The 22,928-nt window shown below is 35.7% G+C and overlaps 1 protein-coding gene across 1 annotated transcript; it reads right to left on the reverse strand.

The window, feature by feature from the left end:
- Nucleotides 1-2,960: 2,960 nt before the first annotated feature.
- Nucleotides 2,961-4,509, reverse strand: LOC131432220 (uncharacterized). The gene is made up of 2 exons (XM_058598357.1): nucleotides 3,583-4,509; nucleotides 2,961-3,524 (listed from the first exon to the last, which is right to left on the reverse strand). The coding sequence occupies exons 1-2, from the start codon at nucleotides 4,393-4,395 to the stop codon at nucleotides 3,081-3,083; spliced, it is 1,257 nt and encodes a 418-aa protein (XP_058454340.1). The 5' UTR covers nucleotides 4,396-4,509; the 3' UTR covers nucleotides 2,961-3,080.
- Nucleotides 4,510-22,928: the final 18,419 nt, after the last annotated feature.

Genomic DNA, 22,928 nt, shown 5'->3' on the forward strand with positions numbered 1-22,928 from the left:
AAAGGGAACTCACCAGGAAAATGGTCACAGGGAATTAGGAAATTTTTCCTTCACTTGCAGAATGGCTCGCTGGTAAACGTAATGCTACAGATACACTTTCACGAAAATACAAGTAGTACCACTTCACTTCAGCACAAATTTTTGAGCGTTAAGCGGTTTTAATAACATTGACATGAACTGTCTTAGAATACATTACTCTCAGGTGAAATTAAAACATGTATACTGCAGGAATATCTATTTAACACATGGAAAACTTGTTTTACAATTAACTGTTATATTCTCCTGCATACTTTCACTTATATAAAACGACCACTACGTAACTAACATAAATGACGTTCATTTACCATTGAAAATTTTCAATATGAAACGCTTCTGGTGAAATGAAAAGGTTTTTTGTTCTGCCTTTTGCTGTCTTCGTTCTTCGCCAAGTGACAGCATTTGAATACAACAATTTCGGTTGCCTGAATGGTTATGTTAAAATCAACAGATATGTTAGTTAAATCAATAACATTTTAGATGAAACAACCAGGGCGTGAAACAACAATTGCAATATTGTAATTTTGTGATCTGCGGGTTCTCCGTGCGGAACCACCCGCGATCCCATTTAAACCAGAATATTAGTTGATTTTCTGAATTCGATTGGTTAAAATTTGGTACAACTAATCGATTGTTGTTTTAACTAAACTGTCATTTTTGTTTTTCGATTAGCAGAAACAATGGTTGAAACAACTAATTTAACTGTTCGTAAAAAAATGCTGTCAATTAGTGAGGACCCCTACCTTTCAATTTCAACAAATATTTTAGTTGAAATAACTGGTGTTGTTATTGAAACAAAATTCTGTTAGTTGAAAAATGAATCGGTTTTATTTGTTTTAGACATTGCAAATAGTTGAATCAACTCGAACAATATTATTGATTTGCGAAAATAATCAAAATTTTCTTACTGATACACGTCATGATCTATTTGAAATAAGCTCGGTATGTTGAGATTCATGAACTAAATATCGTTGTTAAAATATAGGGTGATTTTTTAAGAGCTTGAGAACTTTTTTAAACAATAAAACGCATAAAATTTGCAAAATCTCATCGGTTCTTTATTTTAAACGTTAGATTGGTACATGACATTTACTTTTTGAAGATAATTTCATTTAAATGTTGACCGCGGCTGCGTCTTAGGTGGTCCATTCGGAAAGTCCAATTTTGGGCAACTTTTTCGAGCATTTCGGCCGGAATAGCCCGAATTTCTTCGGAAATGTTGTCTTCCAAAGCTGGAATAGTTACTGGCTTATTTCTGTAGACTTTAGACTTGACGTAGCCCCACAAAAAATAGTCTAAAGGCGTCAAATCGCATGATCTTGGTGGCCAACTTACCGGTCCATTTCTTGAGATGAATTGTTCTCCGAAGTTTTCCCTCAAAATGGCCATAGAATCGCGAGCTGTGTGGCATGTAGCGCCATCTTGTTGATACCACATGTCAACCAAGTTCAGTTCTTCCATTTTTGGCAACAAAAAGTTTGTTAGCATCGAACGATAGCGATCGCCATTCACTGTAACGTTGCGTCCAACAGCATCTTTGAAAAAATACGGTCCAATGATTCCACCAGCGTACAAACCACACCAAACAGTGCATTTTTCGGGATGCATGGGCAGTTCTTGAACGGCTTCTGGTTGCTCTTCACTCCAAATGCGGCAATTTTGCTTATTTACGTAGCCATTCAACCAGAAATGAGCCTCATCGCTGAACAAAATTTGTCGATAAAAAAGCGGATTTTCCGAATGGACCACCTAAGACGCAGCCGCGGTCAACATTTAAATGAAATTATCTTCAAAAAGTAAATGTCATGTACCAATCTAACGTTTAAAATAAAGAACCGATGAGATTTTGCAAATTTTATGCGTTTTATTGTTTAAAAAAGTTCTCAAGCTCTTAAAAAATCACCCTGTATAAACAGTGTTTTATATTGACATGTAATATCATTAGGGCTAAGAAAACCACCGATCACTGCTGATTTCAAGTTGTCTTAACCAAGGAATAAATTATCATTACGAAATCAAAACTGATCAGCAAAAGTGCACGGAGGGGCGAGTAAATTAGCGAAATTATTGAATTTACCTAAAATGAGTATTGAAAGATGATGCCTTCAAACGGTTGAACTAAACTTTATTATGCACTGATAATTTTAGTAAATTTATATGAGCTTGGGTGCATCAACCGCTGGGAATTGGAATTTTGGGACGGCAATTCAAACGCGCCATTCAATCGCAGCGCGTTCTGTGTGTTTGAAACCCTTCGCTCCTGTTACTTTTATGAATTAAATTCATGTCAAATAGCGTTTTATTGCTAATGCATGTACATCATCATCGGTATCAAACAGCTGAAAGTAAAACAGTCTGCTGGAAGTAAATCAATGATCGAATTTGAAGCATAAAATTTTTGCGCATACCTGAAAGATTACGAGATGATCATTCATTAACATTTTCTAATGTGTCACCAAATCTTTTTCATCTTAAACAAGGTTAACTTTATCACAACACCGCTGTTAGATAAACACTTGTTATGAAATCATAAATTTCTCAAATCGAATGGACACAATTTCACCAAACGCTTTAACCATCGATGTTGTTTTCATTGACATTTGAAGCGACACGCACAGATTTCAACTAAAAAAGTTGTTGATTTTGCATTGCGATTATTGTTTTTCTATCAACTGTCTCCGGCATTTGACATCATTCAAAACAACATATTTTTCAACTACTTGAATATATGCAAATCAAAAACTATATTGGTTGAATCAAAAAGAAATTAGTTAAATTAACTAACGCAAAAATTAAAAACTGCGCTATCGCAATTTTATGATCGAAGGTTTCTCCGTGAAATGTTTTAAAAAAAAAAGCAGGGCGTTCCACTCAAGTGGGACGCTTTAAACTGCTTCATCCAATAATAACAATAACAAACTCTGTTGCTTTCTGAACGTCCAGTTATATTGAAAATTTACACTTTATCAACACTTTCAATACAAATTCCAAACAGAAAGTTAAATAGATTCACTAGCATAATCACGGCTTCAGAAAAATACGTCTCAAATATATCCCAAACGAACCATGTCCCGACAGCAATCTGTCATTTTTTGTCGGTAGGTTGCTTCCACCACTCCGGAACCGAACGCTTTCGACACATCCTCGCCGGCGTCAATTTGTTCTACAAATTGCTCCAAATCGGGTACATCTTCCGCCTTGGTAGTGATCACCGGTAGACATATTGCAGCCATCACTAAACCGGCCCAACCGAATCGGGCTAGTTGCTGGTGGAATGCCGTTCGTGGAAAGAGTTGTTCCGGATCCGATCCTAACCGCCGAATGGAATCTGCCACATTGTTATAGTAGTAGTCCAGCAAGTGTTGGTAGTGCTCGTCTCGAAAGGCTTTGCTCGATGCAATAAAAATGAAACACGTCAAATCCACTACCGGTGAGGTATACCGGCAACACTGCCAGTCCAGCAGTCGAATGTCAACAGCTTTGTTGTCCTAAAATGAAAATCATATGTTTATGCAAAACCGAGGGGTGTTGCTTCGAAATTCGTACCTCATGTTTGTACAGTAAATTATTATGCCAACAGTCACCATGAGCAATGACCGCGTAGGGCTCGGCATGTTCACCCTTGAATAAAACATTTGTCAATTCGGGCCACGACTTGGTTAGCACTTTTTTGGTTCGTTGAAGAACATCCGGTTCTTTCGTCTCATCCAACAGGTCCATAGTCCGGGTTGCCATCTGGGACCACCACGGTTCCATCATCGCGTTGGCATCCGGAAGAGTCAAAATTTCCGGCATGTCTATAAATCGTTTCATCCTCTCAGGGTGTTGATCCTTCAGTGCCAACGAAGTCGCGTGCAGGCGTGCCAAAGCTCTCACCATGAGCTGGAAATGCTCTAAGCTCATATCTTTTTGTCGATCAACCATCCGAAATCCTTCCTCCCGCAAATCCCTCATAAAAATTGCCTCTTCGTGATCGACAAAACTAGTGCCAAGACAATGCGGAACCTGATGGAACGACTCGCTTGGTTTCAAACCCTTGGATAGCTGGAACTCCATCATCATGGGGAAAATCTCGTTGTAAACACTAATCTCCCGGTCATAGCTGGATCGGATGAAGAACTGCTTTCGCCGCAGCTCGTTTTGAGGCGGAAGTTTGGCGATGATGCAGACCTGTTTTCCCGTTCCACGACAAGTGGCTCGTATCCGATGGATGGTACAGCTGTAATTGTCACCCTTGCTTGAACCGGCCGTAATCTCCAAGTCGAGATTGTCCGAACCGAGCTCAGCGATGGCCAGTTCCAGTAACAACCGCTGGCTGGAAGCTACGGGTAGTTGATCGGCAACTTCCTTCCCGGCCATGTGATAGATTGTGAAGCAAAAAATTCACACACTCAGATGTCAGGCACTGTACTGATAATGGGTACTTGAATTCAAACGATGTGTACCGGCGCACCTTGAGTACTGAACGAACCAAACAAACGCCAATAGCACAAGGTTGCTCGTTCGTAATAATTACAAGGAGTGGTAGTGTTGTGATATCAAAAAGAGAGAGCATCGACTCCCGATCAGAAGATCGTATCGAAATGTTTTAATAAATAGTACGAACGTTGCGAAGTCTGTAATCTGTTGCAATTTTAATATGTCCATTTGATCGGGATCTCACTTGAGTGTGACTGTTAGCTCAACAGGCGAATACCAATTGCTGAGTGTGATGAAATTCAATGTAATACGTTCACAAGCACGTTGCAGTTTAATCGTAGCATCCCATATCACATAACATATCGTATACGAAAGATGCTTATACCTTGTTCTTTCAACGGATTTTTACGATTGCCAATATTTTTTGCCTTTCTCACATAGAAAGGCTGTACAATCACTGTGAAAACCGACTTCAGAAGTGTCATACACCATTCGATTCAGATCATGAAGTATGCATAACGGTTTTGTGTGTAGGTATCATTTTTATACACTCACTTTCTCCGATTTTCAGAAATTTAGTTCGAATGAAAGATCTTGTGGTGGCATACAAAATTCCTGAATATCATTTGAATATGACTTCCGGTTTCGGAGTTACAGTTTGACATAATAAAAGAAAATAAAAATGTGCACTAACTTTGTTTGAAGATGACTGAACCAATTTTCACAAACAAACAGGCTCACGAACTCATAAAAATTCTAAATTTATCTTGATTCCGCTTCCAGCTCCGCAATTATTGAGTGATTTGTTTAAGAATTTCAGTTTCATGTGTTTCCTAAAATCTGCCATGTAAAGAGTTGCATTTTCTAAAATTGATTCAAAAGTTTCTCTAATTTGTAGATCTTGCAAACACATAACGAATTAATTTTACTGATGTTATACCAGTTATGAGTTTTCGAAAGATCCAGAAATAGTGATCAAAAACTTTTATTAAAAAAAGACCCACATGGATTTCTCACCGACCGACGGGTGAGTAGATTACCACTAACTTAGATTCAAATGAAAAGTATCACAGTACTATACAAGGTGAGATGAAAAAACTGCAACAAAGTAAAACGCCATAATTTTTTCATTTTTTTTTTTAATTTTATTGAATGAAAGCAAAAAATGTCGGAAATAACATCAAATTTGAGAATCGGTTTAGATTTGTTCGAATTGGCCACCTTTGGCACGAACTATGGCCTTCAAACGGCCAATGAAACCATCACACGCTGCCCGAAAGTGGCTCTGCGGTATTTTGTCCCATTCTCGGCGAAGCGCTTGCTTGAGATGATCGACACTTTGGTATTTTTTAGTGCCAACCTTGCTTTCCAAAATACCCCAGGCACAATAGTCCAACGGATTGGCATCCGGAGATTTTGGTGGCCATTGTGCGGTGGAAATGAAGCGAGGAACCTCATTTCTTAACCATTCTTGGGTGGCGCGTGCTGAGTGCGATGGTGCTGAGTCCTGTTGGAATGTCCAAGGTCTGCGGCCGAAATGTTTGCGTGCCCAGGGCTTCAGAACTCCCTCCAAAATATTTTCGCGATAGATTTGCGCATTTATTTTGACCCCACGGTCTATGAATACGAGCGGCGAGCGACCATCGGCTGTTATGGCGGCCCACACCATCACCATGGCCGGCTTTTGAGTTCTGGTGGCCAACCGAAGTTGCAAATTTTCAGCTGACCTCTCTGGCAAGTAAACACGATCATTTTGTTTGTTTACAAACTGCTGGATAACGAATGGTTTCTCATCGGAGAAAACCAAATTCGGCAGTTCACCACTTTCGGCCAAGCGAAGCAACTCTTTAGCTTTTTCGAGTCTAACTTTTTTTTGCGCATTAGTAAGATCTTGCACTTTTTGGAACTTCAATGGCTTTAGTCCAAGCTCATTTTTCAATATTTGCCGAATGGCATATTGCGATATGTTCAGCTCACGAGCCATTTTTCGGCCACTGCGACGCGGATTTCGTTCAATTCGCTTCTTCACTTTTCGAACCATTTCTGCTGATGTTGCTGTTTTTTTTCGTCCACTTCCTTGACGTCGGGCTACGCTACCAGTATCACGGTAACGAGCGATGGTACGAGACACAAAAGATTTATTCACTTTTGAATGCTGGAGGGCTCTAACGATAGCCACTTGTGGTTTTCCAGCCAAATGCAAAGCAATCACACTATCACACTTGAATTCCATCACAAATAACTTTTTTTCTGAAAAATTCCCACCAAAATGCTTTTGTGCGCTTGTAAATAATATAATGAGCTGTCACTAGAATAAATCTGACAGCTGTGGGACGAGCGGTTTAGAAATGACAGCAGTCTGAAGTTGGTTGCAGTTTTTTCATCTCACCTTGTAAATATTAGGGTGCCAATATTTTGGGGTCATCTTTAATTTCGTATAGCGGCAGTGCTCAAATGTTTAAGCACCTCAAAATAAGTCCCTATGCAAATTTTGAGTTAAATCGAATATGGGTAAGAGAGCCGGTGAAAATTTTCGATCATGAAATATCAGAAAAAAAATTTAGATTTCGGAAATTTCATGTACCGCAATCTTTGATTCGAAGAAAAGGTCTTATGATCCCATAATAAGCTCCCTGAATTCAGTTCGGATCCGACTTAAAACTTTTAGTATTAAAATATATTTGAAAAGATTTCCACAAACTTTGTACGAAATAAAAAAAACACAATACTCTAAACATATACTAATTATCAAAAAGTACTTTATATATTATTATCAAAAAGTACTTTATTTATTATGTTTTGATCTGTTTTCCGGTTCCGGAATTATAAGATGACAAACGCTTAATTTTTCAAACCATTGCACAAGTTGACGTTGCTAAAATACTTCGATAATCCTCTAAATTGAGCTCAATAATAATTAAATTTATAAGTCAAGTTAGTTGATAGAACTAACTTCGACAATACCGGTCTCTGCAGGGAGAACCCTTCGATCATAAAATTGCGATATCGCAGTTTTTGATTTTTGCGATAGTTGATTTAACTAATTTCTTTTTGATTCAACCAATATGGTTCTTGATTTGCATATATTCAAGTAGTTGAAAAATATGTTGTTTTGAATGCTGTCAAATAATAATAATCGCAATGCAAAATCAACAACTTTTTTAGTTGAAATCTGTTCGCGTCGTTTCAAAATGTCAATGAAAACAACATCGATGGTTAAAGCGTTTGGTGAAATTGTGTTCATTAGATTTGAGAAATTTAGAATAACAAGTCTTTATATAACAGCGGTGTTGTGATAAAGTTAACCTTGTTTAAGATGAAAAAGATTTGCTGACAAATTAGAAAATGTTAATCAATGATCATCTCGTAATCTTTCAAAATTTTGTTTCAATATCAACACCAGTTATTTCAACTAAAATATTTGTTGAAATTGAAAGGTATGTGTCCTCACTAATTGCCAGCATTTTTTTTTCAAACAGTTAAATTAGTTATTTCAACCATCGTTTCTGCTAATCGAAAAACAAAAATGACAGTTTAGTTAAACCAACAATCGATTAGTTGTACCAGATTTTAACCAATCGAATTCAGAGAATCAATTAGAAGTTGAAATGGAATCGCGGGTGGTTCCGTGTGGAATCCAGATTCGGAAGCACTAGAAATAGTGGTCACCCACTACGAATGGAACTCACTCACTCGTCTCAAAGATGGCTGAAACAATTTTCACACATTTAGGATTAAATGGAAGGTCTTGTGGCTCCGTAACTAGTTATGTGTAATATGAGACAGGCATCACTACACCAAAGGTGAATTAGAACAACCTCGAAAAAAGCCTTCATGCAAAATTTGACCTAAATCGTACATGCTTAAGGGGTGCTGCCCGGTGGTAAAGGTGTGACAATTTTCGATCTTGAAAAAGCACCATAGGGGGAGTACATGAAATTTCCAAAATCGAAAATTTTTTTTGATGCCAAAACTCTTACAACTGCATAAAACATCGAAATTTAGTGTCATCTCAAAAAAAAATTTTTTGAAAAAATCAACTTTCTGGGACTTTTCATATTTTCATATAAGTCCCAAAAAGTCGATTTTTTCAAAAAAATTTTTTTTCGAGATGACACTAAATCTCGACATTTCATGCAATTCTAAGCCTTTTGGCATCAAAAATTTTTTTCGATTTCGAAAATTTCATGTACTCCCCCCTATGGTGATTTTTCAAGATATATGAAAATTTCACTAAGTGAACTAAGAAGGCTTTTTACCTTTTTTATATATATAAAAAATAGGTATAGAATTCACTCAAACTTTCGAAAAATTTTCCGAGGCCCGGAGGGCCGAATGTCATATACCAATCGATTCAGCTCGACGAACTGAGCAAATGTCTGTGTGTGTGTGTGTGTCTGTATGTGTGTTGACAACTAAGAGGTCGAGATCTCAGAGATGGCTGGACCGATTTTGATCAAACTAGTCGCAAATGAAAGGTCTCCCCGTCACCCAGAACGCTATTGAATGGTTTTGAGATCGGATGTTTACTTTTTGAGTTATACGAAGTTTTATGTCAAAATTTTCAGTTTTTTGACAGTATCTGTCACAATTGACCTTGAAAACAGAATATGTTTTCAGACTTAGATTCCGCACGGTAATAGCTATCCAACAAGCCATAGATTGTTAAAATTCGTCCATTTTTAACGGAGATATCGAATTTTTTGTGTAAGCGACTTTTTCCCCATATTCCAGCAGTAGAAGTTCTGAGCGCTGTATGGCAAAGAAATGCTTGGGAGCAACGTAAAACACGATTTTTTATACTGTTACATACAATAGTTTCTAAGTATTAAAAAGACTGTGTACAGCATCCTTTTTCATGACAATTTGCCTCGGACCAATTTTAGCACGGTTCGTTTTTGGCAACATAATCGTTCGAATATGAAATATTGGAAAGATGGCAGTACTTCCGAATTCTGAACAATTTCATAATTATATTGATTTAAACTGCTTACATGCACGGAGAACCCTTCGATCATAAAATTGCGATATCGCAGTTTTTGATTTTTGCGATAGTTGATTTAACTAATTTCTTTTTGATTCAACCAAAATGGTTTTTGATTTGCTTATATTCAAGTAAGTGTAAAATATGTTGTTTTGAATGCTGTCAAATATCGGAGACAGTTGAAAGCAAAACAATAATCGCAATGCAAAATCAACAACTTTTCTAGTTGAAATCTGTTCGCGTCGCTTCAAAATGTCAATGAAAACAACATCGATGGTTAAAGCGTTTGGTGAAATTGTGTTCATTCGATTTGAGAAATTTATGATAACAAGTGTTTATCTAACAGCGGTGTTGTGATAAAGTTAACCTTGTTTAAGATGAAAATGATTTGGTGACAAATTAGAAAATGTTAATGAATGATCATCTCGTAATCTTTCAGGTATGCGCGAACATTTTATGCTTCAAATTCGATCATTGATTTACTTCCAGCAGACTGTTTTACTTCCAGCTATTTGATACCGATGATGATGTTCATGGATTAGCAATAAAACGCTTTTTGACATGAATTTAATTTATAAAAGTAACAGGAGCGAAGGGTTTCAAACACACAGAACGCGCTGCGATTGAATGGCGCGTTTAATTTGCCGTCACAAAATTCCAATTCCCAGTGGTTGATGCACCCAAGCTCATATAAATTGACTAAAATTATCAGTGCATAACTTTAGTTCAACCATTTGAAGGCATCATCTTTCAATACTCATTTTTTTCACTTTCAATACTCATGTCTAAAACAAATAAAACCTATTTATTTTTCAACTAACAGAATTTTGTTTCAATTAAAACACCAGTTCTTTCAACTAAAATATTTGTTGAAATTGAAAGGTATGTGTCCTCACTAATTGACAGCATTTTTTTTTCCAACAGTTAAATTAGTTGTTTCAACCATCGTTTCTGCTAATCGAAAAACAAAAATGACAGTTTAGTTAAACCAACAATCGATTAGTTGTACCAGATTTTAACCAATCGAATTCAGAGAATCAATTAGAAGTTGAAATGGAATCGCGGGTGGTTCCGTGTGGAATCCAGATTCGGAAGCACTAGAAATAGTGGTCACCCACTACGAATGGAACTCACTCACTCGTCTCAAAGATGGCTGAAACAATTTTCACACATTTAGGATTAAATGGAAGGTCTTGTGGCTCCGTAACTAGTTATGTGTAATATGAGACAGGCATCACTACACCAAAGGTGAATTAGAACAACCTCGAAAAAAGCCTTCATGCAAAATTTGACCTAAATCGTACATGCTTAAGGGGTGCTGCCCGGTGGTAAAGGTGTGACAATTTTCGATCTTGAAAAAGCACCATAGGGGGAGTACATGAAATTTCCAAAATCGAAAATTTTTTTTGATGCCAAAACTCTTACAACTGCATAAAACATCGAAATTTAGTGTCATCTCAAAAAAAAAATTTTTGAAAAAATCAACTTTCTGGGACTTTTCATATTTTCATATAAGTCCCAAAAAGTCGATTTTTTCAAAAAAATTTTTTTTCGAGATGACACTAAATCTCGACATTTCATGCAATTCTAAGCCTTTTGGCATCAAAAATTTTTTTCGATTTCGAAAATTTCATGTACTCCCCCCTATGGTGATTTTTCAAGATATATGAAAATTTCACTAAGTGAACTAAGAAGGCTTTTTACCTTTTTTATATATATAAAAAATAGGTATAGAATTCACTCAAACTTTCGAAAAATTTTCCGAGGCCCGGAGGGCCGAATGTCATATACCAATCGATTCAGCTCGACGAACTGAGCAAATGTCTGTGTGTGTGTGTGTGTCTGTATGTGTGTTGACAACTAAGAGGTCGAGATCTCAGAGATGGCTGGACCGATTTTGATCAAACTAGTCGCAAATGAAAGGTCTCCCCGTCACCCAGAACGCTATTGAATGGTTTTGAGATCGGATGTTTACTTTTTGAGTTATACGAAGTTTTATGTCAAAATTTTCAGTTTTTTGACAGTATCTGTCACAATTGACCTTGAAAACAGAATATGTTTTCAGACTTAGATTCCGCACGGTAATAGCTATCCAACAAGCCATAGATTGTTAAAATTCGTCCATTTTTAACGGAGATATCGAATTTTTTGTGTAAGCGACTTTTTCCCCATATTCCAGCAGTAGAAGTTCTGAGCGCTGTATGGCAAAGAAATGCTTGGGAGCAACGTAAAACACGATTTTTTATACTGTTACATACAATAGTTTCTAAGTATTAAAAAGACTGTGTACAGCATCCTTTTTCATGACAATTTGCCTCGGACCAATTTTAGCACGGTTCGTTTTTGGCAACATAATCGTTCGAATATGAAATATTGGAAAGATGGCAGTACTTCCGAATTCTGAACAATTTCATAATTATATTGATTTAAACTGCTTACATGCACGGAGAACCCTTCGATCATAAAATTGCGATATCGCAGTTTTTGATTTTTGCGATAGTTGATTTAACTAATTTCTTTTTGATTCAACCAAAATGGTTTTTGATTTGCTTATATTCAAGTAAGTGTAAAATATGTTGTTTTGAATGCTGTCAAATATCGGAGACAGTTGAAAGCAAAACAATAATCGCAATGCAAAATCAACAACTTTTCTAGTTGAAATCTGTTCGCGTCGCTTCAAAATGTCAATGAAAACAACATCGATGGTTAAAGCGTTTGGTGAAATTGTGTTCATTCGATTTGAGAAATTTATGATAACAAGTGTTTATCTAACAGCGGTGTTGTGATAAAGTTAACCTTGTTTAAGATGAAAATGATTTGGTGACAAATTAGAAAATGTTAATGAATGATCATCTCGTAATCTTTCAGGTATGCGCGAACATTTTATGCTTCAAATTCGATCATTGATTTACTTCCAGCAGACTGTTTTACTTCCAGCTATTTGATACCGATGATGATGTTCATGGATTAGCAATAAAACGCTTTTTGACATGAATTTAATTTATAAAAGTAACAGGAGCGAAGGGTTTCAAACACACAGAACGCGCTGCGATTGAATGGCGCGTTTAATTTGCCGTCACAAAATTCCAATTCCCAGTGGTTGATGCACCCAAGCTCATATAAATTGACTAAAATTATCAGTGCATAACTTTAGTTCAACCATTTGAAGGCATCATCTTTCAATACTCATTTTTTTCACTTTCAATACTCATGTCTAAAACAAATAAAACCTATTTATTTTTCAACTAACAGAATTTTGTTTCAATTAAAACACCAGTTCTTTCAACTAAAATATTTGTTGAAATTGAAAGGTATGTGTCCTCACTAATTGACAGCATTTTTTTTTCCAACAGTTAAATTAGTTGTTTCAACCATCGTTTCTGCTAATCGAAAAACAAAAATGACAGTTTAGTTAAAACAACAATCGATTAGTTGTACCAAATTTTAACCAATCGAATTCAGAAAATCAACTAATATTCTGGTTCAAATGGGATCGCGGGTGGTTCCGTGCAGCAATAAATGCTGGAAGAACAAAACACTCATATACCATTTGAATCAGTTCGTCGAGATCAGCAAATGCGTATGTGACAAATAATTTCACTCAATTTTTTACCTTATTTTCGAAGATGACTCAACCGTTTTCTACAAACTCAGATTCATATGAAAATTCGTATGCTCCTAAACAAGGTTCCTGAATTATGTTTGGATCCGACTTCTGGTTCCGGAACTACAGGATGATATGTGAAACGAAATTAAAATTGTGTTACTTATTTTCCTCGTAGATGGCTGAACCGATCTAAGATTCAAATGATATCTAAGAATCATCTAAGATTTGCTGATTTGAATAGTCGACAACCAAATAAACTTATTTCAGTTTTAGTGGTATTCAGTTTTCGATTCGTAAGGCACCCAACAATTTAACTCGTACTACGATTTCTCAAAGATGTCTATACTGATTTTTAAACATATTGAAACAAATGTAAACTAATCAGGTGAATTTGTCTGACTTCGGCTACACCGATTTTCGAATTCCGGCTCCAGTATCGAATCGTTTCTCAAAGCTCAATCGTTTTCTCAAATAAAGCCAAATCGAATTTCAGAAAAAAATTCAAATTAAAATAAACTTATAGTCCCACACAAAATTAATTAATTTTATTCAATGCTGACTTCCGATTCTGGAATTACAGGAGGATGAATTTTTAAAATTCAAACCGATATAGAAGATGATAATCCCGAAAAGCTTGAAAGTTGGACTCAAAACTATTGCAATTTATTCGTCATATGGCCATACGAATCGGTTTGGTTTATGCTGGTTCCTGAATACCGGCTCTGGAAGTACCTTAAATTACCGTAAATTCTAAAGTGGAACTCACTTCGACATATCATGAAAAGTTTAATCGATTGTAACCTTTTTAGATAGAGTAATGAGTGATTAAAATGTCAAATTGCAGCTTAAAACGACGGTCATTAAAATAATGGCATGAAAACCGAAGAATATTCATGAAAAAAACACATGCGGATTGATAAAAAAAGGGATCATCTCACTGATAGGTGGATTAAACACGTTTTTTAGATTAGCATCACTTTTGTCATACAAATAGGCAACGCAAATGTCAAGCACTAGTTTGGAAAAATGATGCTGACTGTGTGACATAAACACTGAAGCATGCTTTTGTGAACTACTCGAATCAATCTGAATCAATTGGTGTCTAAATTTATTTTATAACATATGAAATATATTTTCATGAGACTGTTATGAAAGAAGAGAAAGGCATTATCACACCACTAGGTGGATTAAGAAGGGTTTTTTTTAGTTAAATTTACCAATTAAACCTGCTGTCATTTCTTAGCTAAGGCACACTTTATTTCCATTCAACTAATTTTTTAGTTGAATTAGAGAAATAAACCGTTGTTTTCAACCAACGTGAATGGTTGAATTGGCTTCTGAGATATGCAGCTATATGGCGCTCTGTCACCGAGAAAATGTTAACACAGTACCCAAGTAGCATGTTAAGTTGCTGTCCTGTATTTTTCTACTGATTGTGCAATTTATCAAGTTAGTTTATATCACTATTCTAGTAACTGTTGTGTTATGGAAAAAGTGCAATTTTTCTGTGTTGTGCAACATATTTTTAAGTCCATCCGATATTACGAACATTTATTCACAACGATTGTGCAGCTGATACAAAAACTCATGCCTCGGTCCCATCACAAAGGCAGTAATAAAATCAGCGAAAAAAACAATAGTGAAACTCGTGAGAACTACTACGTAATGTAAACAATAAATGGAATGACGTTTATAAAAACATACAAACTTAATTTCGAATGAATAAGTTTCACATTTGATTTTCAATACAACGGCTCTTAACACAAACTTGGATCTTGTAAAATAATCTGCACATTAAAGTGATAATCCTACATATTGAAGAATTGATCTTTTGTGTTTTTGTAATTGAAAAGTCGAAAACGAAATGCATTTTTATGGTGAAACATGTATTCGTACGGCCGAAACTTTCTCGCGCCTTTGAATTAACGTGGTTTACTGATTGTGCGCCAATTACTGTGAAAATAACAGTCTATTATTTTTAATGAGAATCATCGGATCGGTGTTTAAAATACGTGTATTCTTGAAAAATTGTCAGACGATTTTGGTGTAGTTAAACCTGAAAAATCTCGAAATGAATTTTTTTTGAATATTTTCCAATATGGCATCGATGGTAACAGTGAGTTGAATAGAAAATGGTTCACCCAACGTAATGACATATATTATCTAAATAACAGGAAACATTAACATGTTAATATTCCGGAAAAAAATTCTCTACGTTTTGTTTTTGTTATCAGCTTAAATCTTCTAGTTGAATTAAACAACAATACAGTCATTTATCTTAGAGAGCCCGACTTTTATAATACGCACTGTAGGTATTATTTTGGTAAGTCTGTGTGCTGGAGTTGCAAAAACAAGTTGCACAAGAGGTAATACATAACTGTGGGAGTAACTATGATGAAATTAACTTTTCGTTCAATATCTTTAAAAAGTGATGCCAGGTCTGCTTTTTTTTCGCGAGATGAAAAACGAATACAAATTATCTGATTGATCTGTTTTCAATGCGTATATAACGCTGTATTCCTGCAACTTTCATGATAATAATCTCATGTCTGCAAGTTTTGCGTTCAGTTCAAACATATAAAACTTGCACAACTTTTTTTGCAAGTTTTGAATTTTATATCAATGTTGTTCTAAAACTGAAGAAAACTGCACACACTGATCTAAAAATCCATGAAGCAGCAAAAACAATGCGGACTCTGCAGAAATATATTTTTACAGCAACATTATCAATTCGGTTTAGCATTTTTTGCCTTGCGGAGAGCATCAACCATTTCACTAATTTTTCTTCCACAAGAGATTTATAGCAATTTCGACGTATATTGTGCCCGGTACAATTATGACAGCCGTTTGGAAAGTTTTTGATAAGTTGCACAATTGTTATAGTTACTCCCGTTTTACATGACGATGTGAAATTTTTTGTAGAGCTTCTAAGTGAAACATTAACAAGTTGGTGATTTACTGCACAATTGCTTTAGATGCACTTAAAGTTGTTCTACAGTGATTTTTTCGGTAGTACTGTGAAACTTAACAGTGCTAAGTTGCACAACCAATTTTAATATATATTTCTAAACATATCTAACATAAATAACATTTCTAAATCAATTGTAAAACATCTTGAAAGTTCAATAAGTTACATTTGCTACTTGGGTAATGACTACTAGCCACTAGATGGCACACTACCACCGAAAAAAAATTCAGTCGCGGTTGTCTTTTCTATATTGGCAGGTATAAATAGGATGTTGTATTGGAGAAAAAGACATAAACGAAACATAAACTTTTTTTGAAAATTTTTCTCCTGAATCGCTGTTTTCTTCATTCGACTTCGCGAAATCGACTCTTTCACTGAAAACTTTGAGCACTCGGAAAACAAAAACCGAATACAAGTAGCACACAGGACGGCGCAGCCCGGAAGATTGGAACACAGAAAGACCGAAATCAGCATTTTGGCGAAAAAACTAGTTTCTGATTTTAGTTAGTTATTTTTTGAGACAACTAAAAAAATCTTACTTTTGCTAATTCAGATTTTTTAATTCTAATTCCCTTAATAATAATAATATATTTGTTGAAATGGCTATTTTTTTAGTTGAATAAACCAATTAAACGTGCTGTCATTTCTTAGCTAAAGCACACTTCATTTCCATTCAACTAATTTTTCAGTTGAATTAGAGAAATAAAACGTTGTTTTCAAACAACATAAATGGTTGAATTGGTTTCTGCAATTTGCAGCTATATGGCACTCTGTCACCGAAAAAAAAGTTAACACCGTAAAGACTACTAGCCACTAGATGGCACACTACTGCCGAAAAAAATTTCAGTCGCGGTTGTCTTCTCTATATTGGCAGGTATAAATACGATGTTGTATTGGAGAAAAAGAAATAAGCAAAACATCAAAACATCAACTTCTATTTGAAAAATTTTCATCTAAATCGTTGTTTTCTTCATTCGACTTCGCGAAATCGACTCTCCCACTGAAAACTTTGAGCGACGGCGTAGCCCAAAAGGTTGGAAGATACAAAAAAACATCATTTGGCATATACAAGTAGAGTGCAACATTCGAGACTCACTTCACTGTTCCGCGTAAAAACGTTATTACGCACAATCGCCTCAAATGCGCACGAATTCTGAATAATCTTTCCACTAACAGTTTACGGCATTTTTACATATCGGTTGAGAAATTTAAATATGGATGTATCGTAACACATGCGAAAAACATCTAAACAATTTGCAAGTAGTTTCAACAAGACTGTCCTTTTTAGCTTTTTAATGGATTGTTTTGCTTTGAGACTCGCATGAGTTTTTGGCTAATAAACTTGTTAATAAAACCCACTTCATTTTTGTTTTCTTTGTGCTGCCCTTCAGTAATGATGGTGATAGATAAGCAGAAACAAATTTTCTGATTTTAATAACAAAACTAGTTGTCAATGAGATTTTCGTGTTGGATTGAAATAGTGCTAGTTTGTGTCCAGGATATTCTCCAACTAAACACATTCTTTAAAAATAGAAGTTTTTTTCAGCAAGTAAATTCTCAATTTTAACTAATTTTATAGTTATTTTGGAATTTTTTTTGTTAAAATCAACTAATTCAAAAACAGTAATACGAATTAGGCGCAGAGCTAATTTCGGTCGTTCCGTGTCCAGATCACAAAATGTCTATGTGTGTGACAAATAATATCACTAAATTTTCTCAGAGATGGTTGAACCGATTTTCACAAACTTGGATTCAAATGAAAGGTCTTGAGGTTCCACCCTGATACCCATTTCCTGAGTGTCATATGGATCCGACGTTCCGGAATTACAGCGTGATATGGCTGAACCAATTTTTTCAAACTTAGATTTAAATGAAAGGTCTTACGACTTTATACAATTTCCCTGAGTTTTATTTGGATCTAACTTCCGGTTCTGGAATTACAATGAAATATGTGAAAATTTATGAAAAAATATGCAATCAATTTTCTCGGAAATTTCTCAACCGATTTTTACAAACTAAGAAGCATATAAAAGGTCTTGAAATTTTTTGAAACGTTCCCAAAAAGTTGATCCCGATCCGACTTCCGGTTCCGGAATTACAGTGCGATTAGTGAAAATTTTCAATTTCATGAGTATATTTTCACAAGTGATGGCGAAACGAGGTGCACATTTTTATAAAACCTTCTGCTAAATTGATCCAGTTGACAGATCTTATTAGTTAGCGAATATATATAACTAAAGGGTGATTTTTTAAGAGCTTGAGAACTTTTTTAAACAATAAAACGCATAAAATTTGCAAAATCTCATCGGTTCTTTATTTTAAACGTTAGATTGGTACATGACATTTACTTTTTGAAGATAATTTCATCTGCCACAACGTCGAATTTTCAGTGAATGGGCCCTAGAAAAGTTGGCAGAAAATCCGCTTTTTTATCGACAAATTTTGTTCAGCGATGAGGCTCATTTCTGGTTGAATGGCTACGTAAATAAGCAAAATTGCCGCATTTGGAGTGAAGAGCAACCAGAAGCCGTTCAAGAACTGCCCATGCATCCCGAAAAATGCACTGTTTGGTGTGGTTTGTACGCTGGTGGAATCATTGGACCGTATTTTTTCAAAGATGCTGTTGGACGCAACGTTACAGTGAATGGCGATCGCTATCGTTCGATGCTAACAAACTTTTTGTTGCCAAAAATGGAAGAACTGAACTTGGTTGACATGTGGTTTCAACAAGATGGCGCTACATGCCACACAGCTCGCGATTCTATGGCCATTTTGAGGGAAAACTTCGGAGAACAATTCATCTCAAGAAATGGACCGGTAAGTTGGCCACCAAGATCATGCGATTTGACGCCTTTAGACTATTTTTTGTGGGGCTACGTCAAGTCTAAAGTCTACAGAAATAAGCCAGTAACTATTCCAGCTTTGGAAGACAACATTTCCGAAGAAATTCGGGCTATTCCGGCCGAAATGCTCGAAAAAGTTGCCCAAAATTGGACTTTCCGAATGGACCACCTAAGACGCAGCCGCGGTCAACATTTAAATGAAATTATCTTCAAAAAGTAAATGTCATGTACCAATCTAACGTTTAAAATAAAGAACCGATGAGATTTTGCAAATTTTATGCGTTTTATTGTTTAAAAAAGTTCTCAAGCTCTTAAAAAATCACCCTTTACTTTGGGACTACTAGTCCCCGGTTTCCGCTTCCGAAACCACCGGTAATAGTGAAGAAAATCTCCAAAAACGGAACTCCCGTCGATTTTTCAGCAACGGTTAAGCCGTTTTTCACGCTTCATAATTCAAATTAAAGCTCTCATTGTTTTTAAATATACTCTGTCATTTCATTCTGATCCGACTTCCGGTTCCGAAAATATAGGACGTTGAGTGTCAAAACATTCAAATTCAAAATGACAATGCAAAACTGGTACGCTACGGTACCCAGTGAAATTTGTCGACCCGCATAAGTCCGATCATCGGTCCGATTATCGGACCGATTGAGCACGATATGGGGCCGATCGTAGCGCTTCGATCGGCCCGTCATCGGACAATTCTGCACCATTTGCATCAACCGCGTCGACCTGAAAAAGCTTTATGTTTACATTATGTATCGCTATAGAAACAGAGCGAGGGAACATCAAACAAGGCATTTTCGAGCCAACGTCTTCCCGATAGGGTGTGAAATATAGTCTTTTGTTTCGATCATAGAGGCTTTAACCTTAAGGTCATACGCCTCCTAGGGCCAGAAAAACTCTGACCCTATGTTCGGGGTTGGAAATCCAACCCCGGTATATCCCATCCCCTGAGTATCAGACATCCGCTCTCTGCTTTGGTATTTCTTCACTCTTTTGTTCTACCGATACACTATGTAAGCTCGAAACGCAATCAAAAGCTTTCTTGCACGATGCGTCCGATGTTCGGATTTACTGGGTACGTGCGGCTTTGCTCCATTCACAGCGTGCTTTGATCAATTTCGTGGAGCGTGCAGGGTTGCCACATTAAAATTTATATTTTCAGGTGAAAATATGAAAATAACTAATTCTTTTATTCAATTTATACTTGTTAGTGTTATTACAAGATCGTGATAACGATGAACTTATTGCCTTTCTCATAGAGAAAGTTTATACAATCACTTAAAAAATTGACCAGTGGAAATTGACCCGAAAGGCTAAGTGTTCTATATAATTCGACACAGTTCAACGAGCTGAGCAATGTATGTGGTTGTGTGTGTATGTGTGTGAGTATGTGTCAAATAATGTTACTCATAAAAAAATCTCGTAGTTCAATAGGTTGCTACTGAATTACACACCGTCATTTATTCCTCTAAATTTGGCTCAATTTGATTAAATTTGTAGGCTGTATCAGTTACTTACTAAACGAACCGACTTTGGCTATACTGGTTCCAAGTTCCCGGTTCCAGAAGTACCGGAAATAGTGGTCAAAAAGTTTAAAACGAGACTCACTCAATTTTCTCAAAGATGATTTGATCGACTTCCACAAACAGGCTCAAATAAAAGTTCCTATATTCTCAGAGGTTGCTGTTTAATTTCATCCAGGTCCGACCTCCGGTTCCAAAACTATAGGGTAAAGTGTGTTTAATCATTTAGTGCGACGTTGCAAAAAAAAAAGAAAAATTCTTATCAACTTGACATAACTGTTAACAATTTAAAAAGGTTATGTTAGTTTGTACCCAAAGAAAGTTTCTTATTTTATTCAACATTGAAAAATAAAATTTCTTAACAATATCTTCAGGTGATATTTTTGAAAATATAAGTAATATAAGAAAGGTATCATTACACCACTAGGTGGATTAAAACAGTTTTTTTAGAAGAAATCACTTATTGTCAATTTCTTCTATAAGCTACCCAAAATTAGGTCGTTATCTACTCAAACTTTAACTTGATCGTAAAAAATGGGTAGCGTGCTTTGATATGGCATAACACTTTGGGTAAACTTACATTTACCTCAATTTTGAGGTCATAACTCGTTACCAAAAATTGGAGAAATGTACTTTAGTTAATTTTGGATAGGTTTTGACCCAAAATTAGGTAGCGGCTGGTAAGAGTGTATAACTTTCAGATCACGGTTCTTTACTGAATACCACTGAAATAAAACTTACCTTTTTCGGATTATTGGGCCAAGAAGAAACTGTCGGATTACCTAAAAGTATGTCGGTCGGAAGAGCGGCTGTCAAATTCTAGCAAATCTTCGAATGATAATGAAAATTCATCACTTGATCCAATTTATCCAGATTCAAGATGTAGTGCAAGTTTCATGAAGCCTTTTTGTGGAACTTTTTTATGGAGCAATTCCAGACATCAACAGCAGAAAAAGTGTCAAAATCAGAATCGACTTTCTTCAATCGAAATTTGGCTCACGTTTTTAGAATTGGTTTCACATGGATGGAGAGACCGATTCGACTCAATACTGATTTTTAATAAGGGCGTCTGTATTTTTGCATGCACTTTCTTCAAATCGATTGTAACTCAGAAAAACAATCGAAAAACTAAAATTAGGAAGAAAAAAACTTATATGAAACCTTAACGAGAAGCCCATATTTTGGTGTAAATTTGATTAGTGAGAATTGAAAAATGACATAGTTTATTTATTTTATTTATTTACTAGCTGACCCGTCGAACTTCGTCTAGTCAGAATAATTGTCAAATTTTTCTGATTACTTAACCTACAATCAACGGAATTCGACACACACTCGCTTTAGCTCCAAAAGAAGAAACATCACCGAAGATTAATGTGAAAATATGAAATACTTCTGTTAAGCGAAAATTGAACAAATGCACAGAGTTCTATTCTGAACAGTCCGTTTTATGGAATTACTTATACGTGAATGTTTACCCGACAGAACAAACTTTGAAGCAGTTTCTTATACACAAAAAAATTCTATTTTGGTGTTCGGTAATAAGTTTGCTGCAACGATCTGTAAAATATTATTTTTACTGAAAGATACGTAAAATTTATCCAACTCCTATGTAAAAGTTACGGTTATTTATTATTCACTGACACGGTCTGTGAACTCTGAAATGTCATTTCTCTTGACGAACTGAGTGAAAGTTCTACCAATATTCGGAAAATGAATAAAAAATAATGAAGAATTTCAGTAACCATCACTATACATTCAGCGGAAATACAGATTTGTCAAATAACATAATTTTCGGACGTAAAAATGTGAAAATTACTTGATTTGTACAGAAAAATAGTGGTGCGAATTGATTGCTTGCGAAAAATAGATAATACTGATTCCTAGCGGTAATTTTTCATTTTTTTGAATATATTCAAAAAGCCTTTTACAACTTTTCATTTCAGCACTCTAAAAATATCAAGGGTCATCCCATATTCTACTGGATTACATCCGAAAGATATTTGATCATTTTATTTGAATAAATTATTTCTGGAGAGCAAATGTAATTCAAATCATTCATCACACGCAAATAAATTAATTATTCGGATGAAAATATATTTTGAAAACTAAATTGCTCCTTTCTTTCCCAGATCTCTAATACAATTTACTAAAAATCAGTAATACTTTACGGGTCAAGACGTTTACATATTTTTAGAATTGTTTTGTAAATTTCAATGAACGTCGGTATTGAATGATGAAGAAGTCATTAGAATTATGACAGATCGAAGTTCAGTGGAACTTTACCGATCACTCAGCAAATAAAACTTCATTTTGGGGTTAGCCAAATTTTGTGCTAGGGCACATAACTGTTTTTAATATTTTTACGTTTCATCTTTGACTCATCAGTGCAGAGCAGTTCAAATTGAACTTTTTAGTGCTAAACTCGGCAGTTCAATTTGAACCGCTATAGAAGTGCGTGTGCATGATCTTCACTCAAGCGTCACCGATTCTTATATTCGCAAAACTATGTCCCAATACGGAGAGATTCTCTCTATCGAAAAAG

This window comes from Malaya genurostris, chromosome 2 (assembly GCF_030247185.1).
Source record: "Malaya genurostris strain Urasoe2022 chromosome 2, Malgen_1.1, whole genome shotgun sequence".
NCBI classification, from domain to species: Eukaryota; Metazoa; Arthropoda; class Insecta; order Diptera; family Culicidae; genus Malaya; species Malaya genurostris.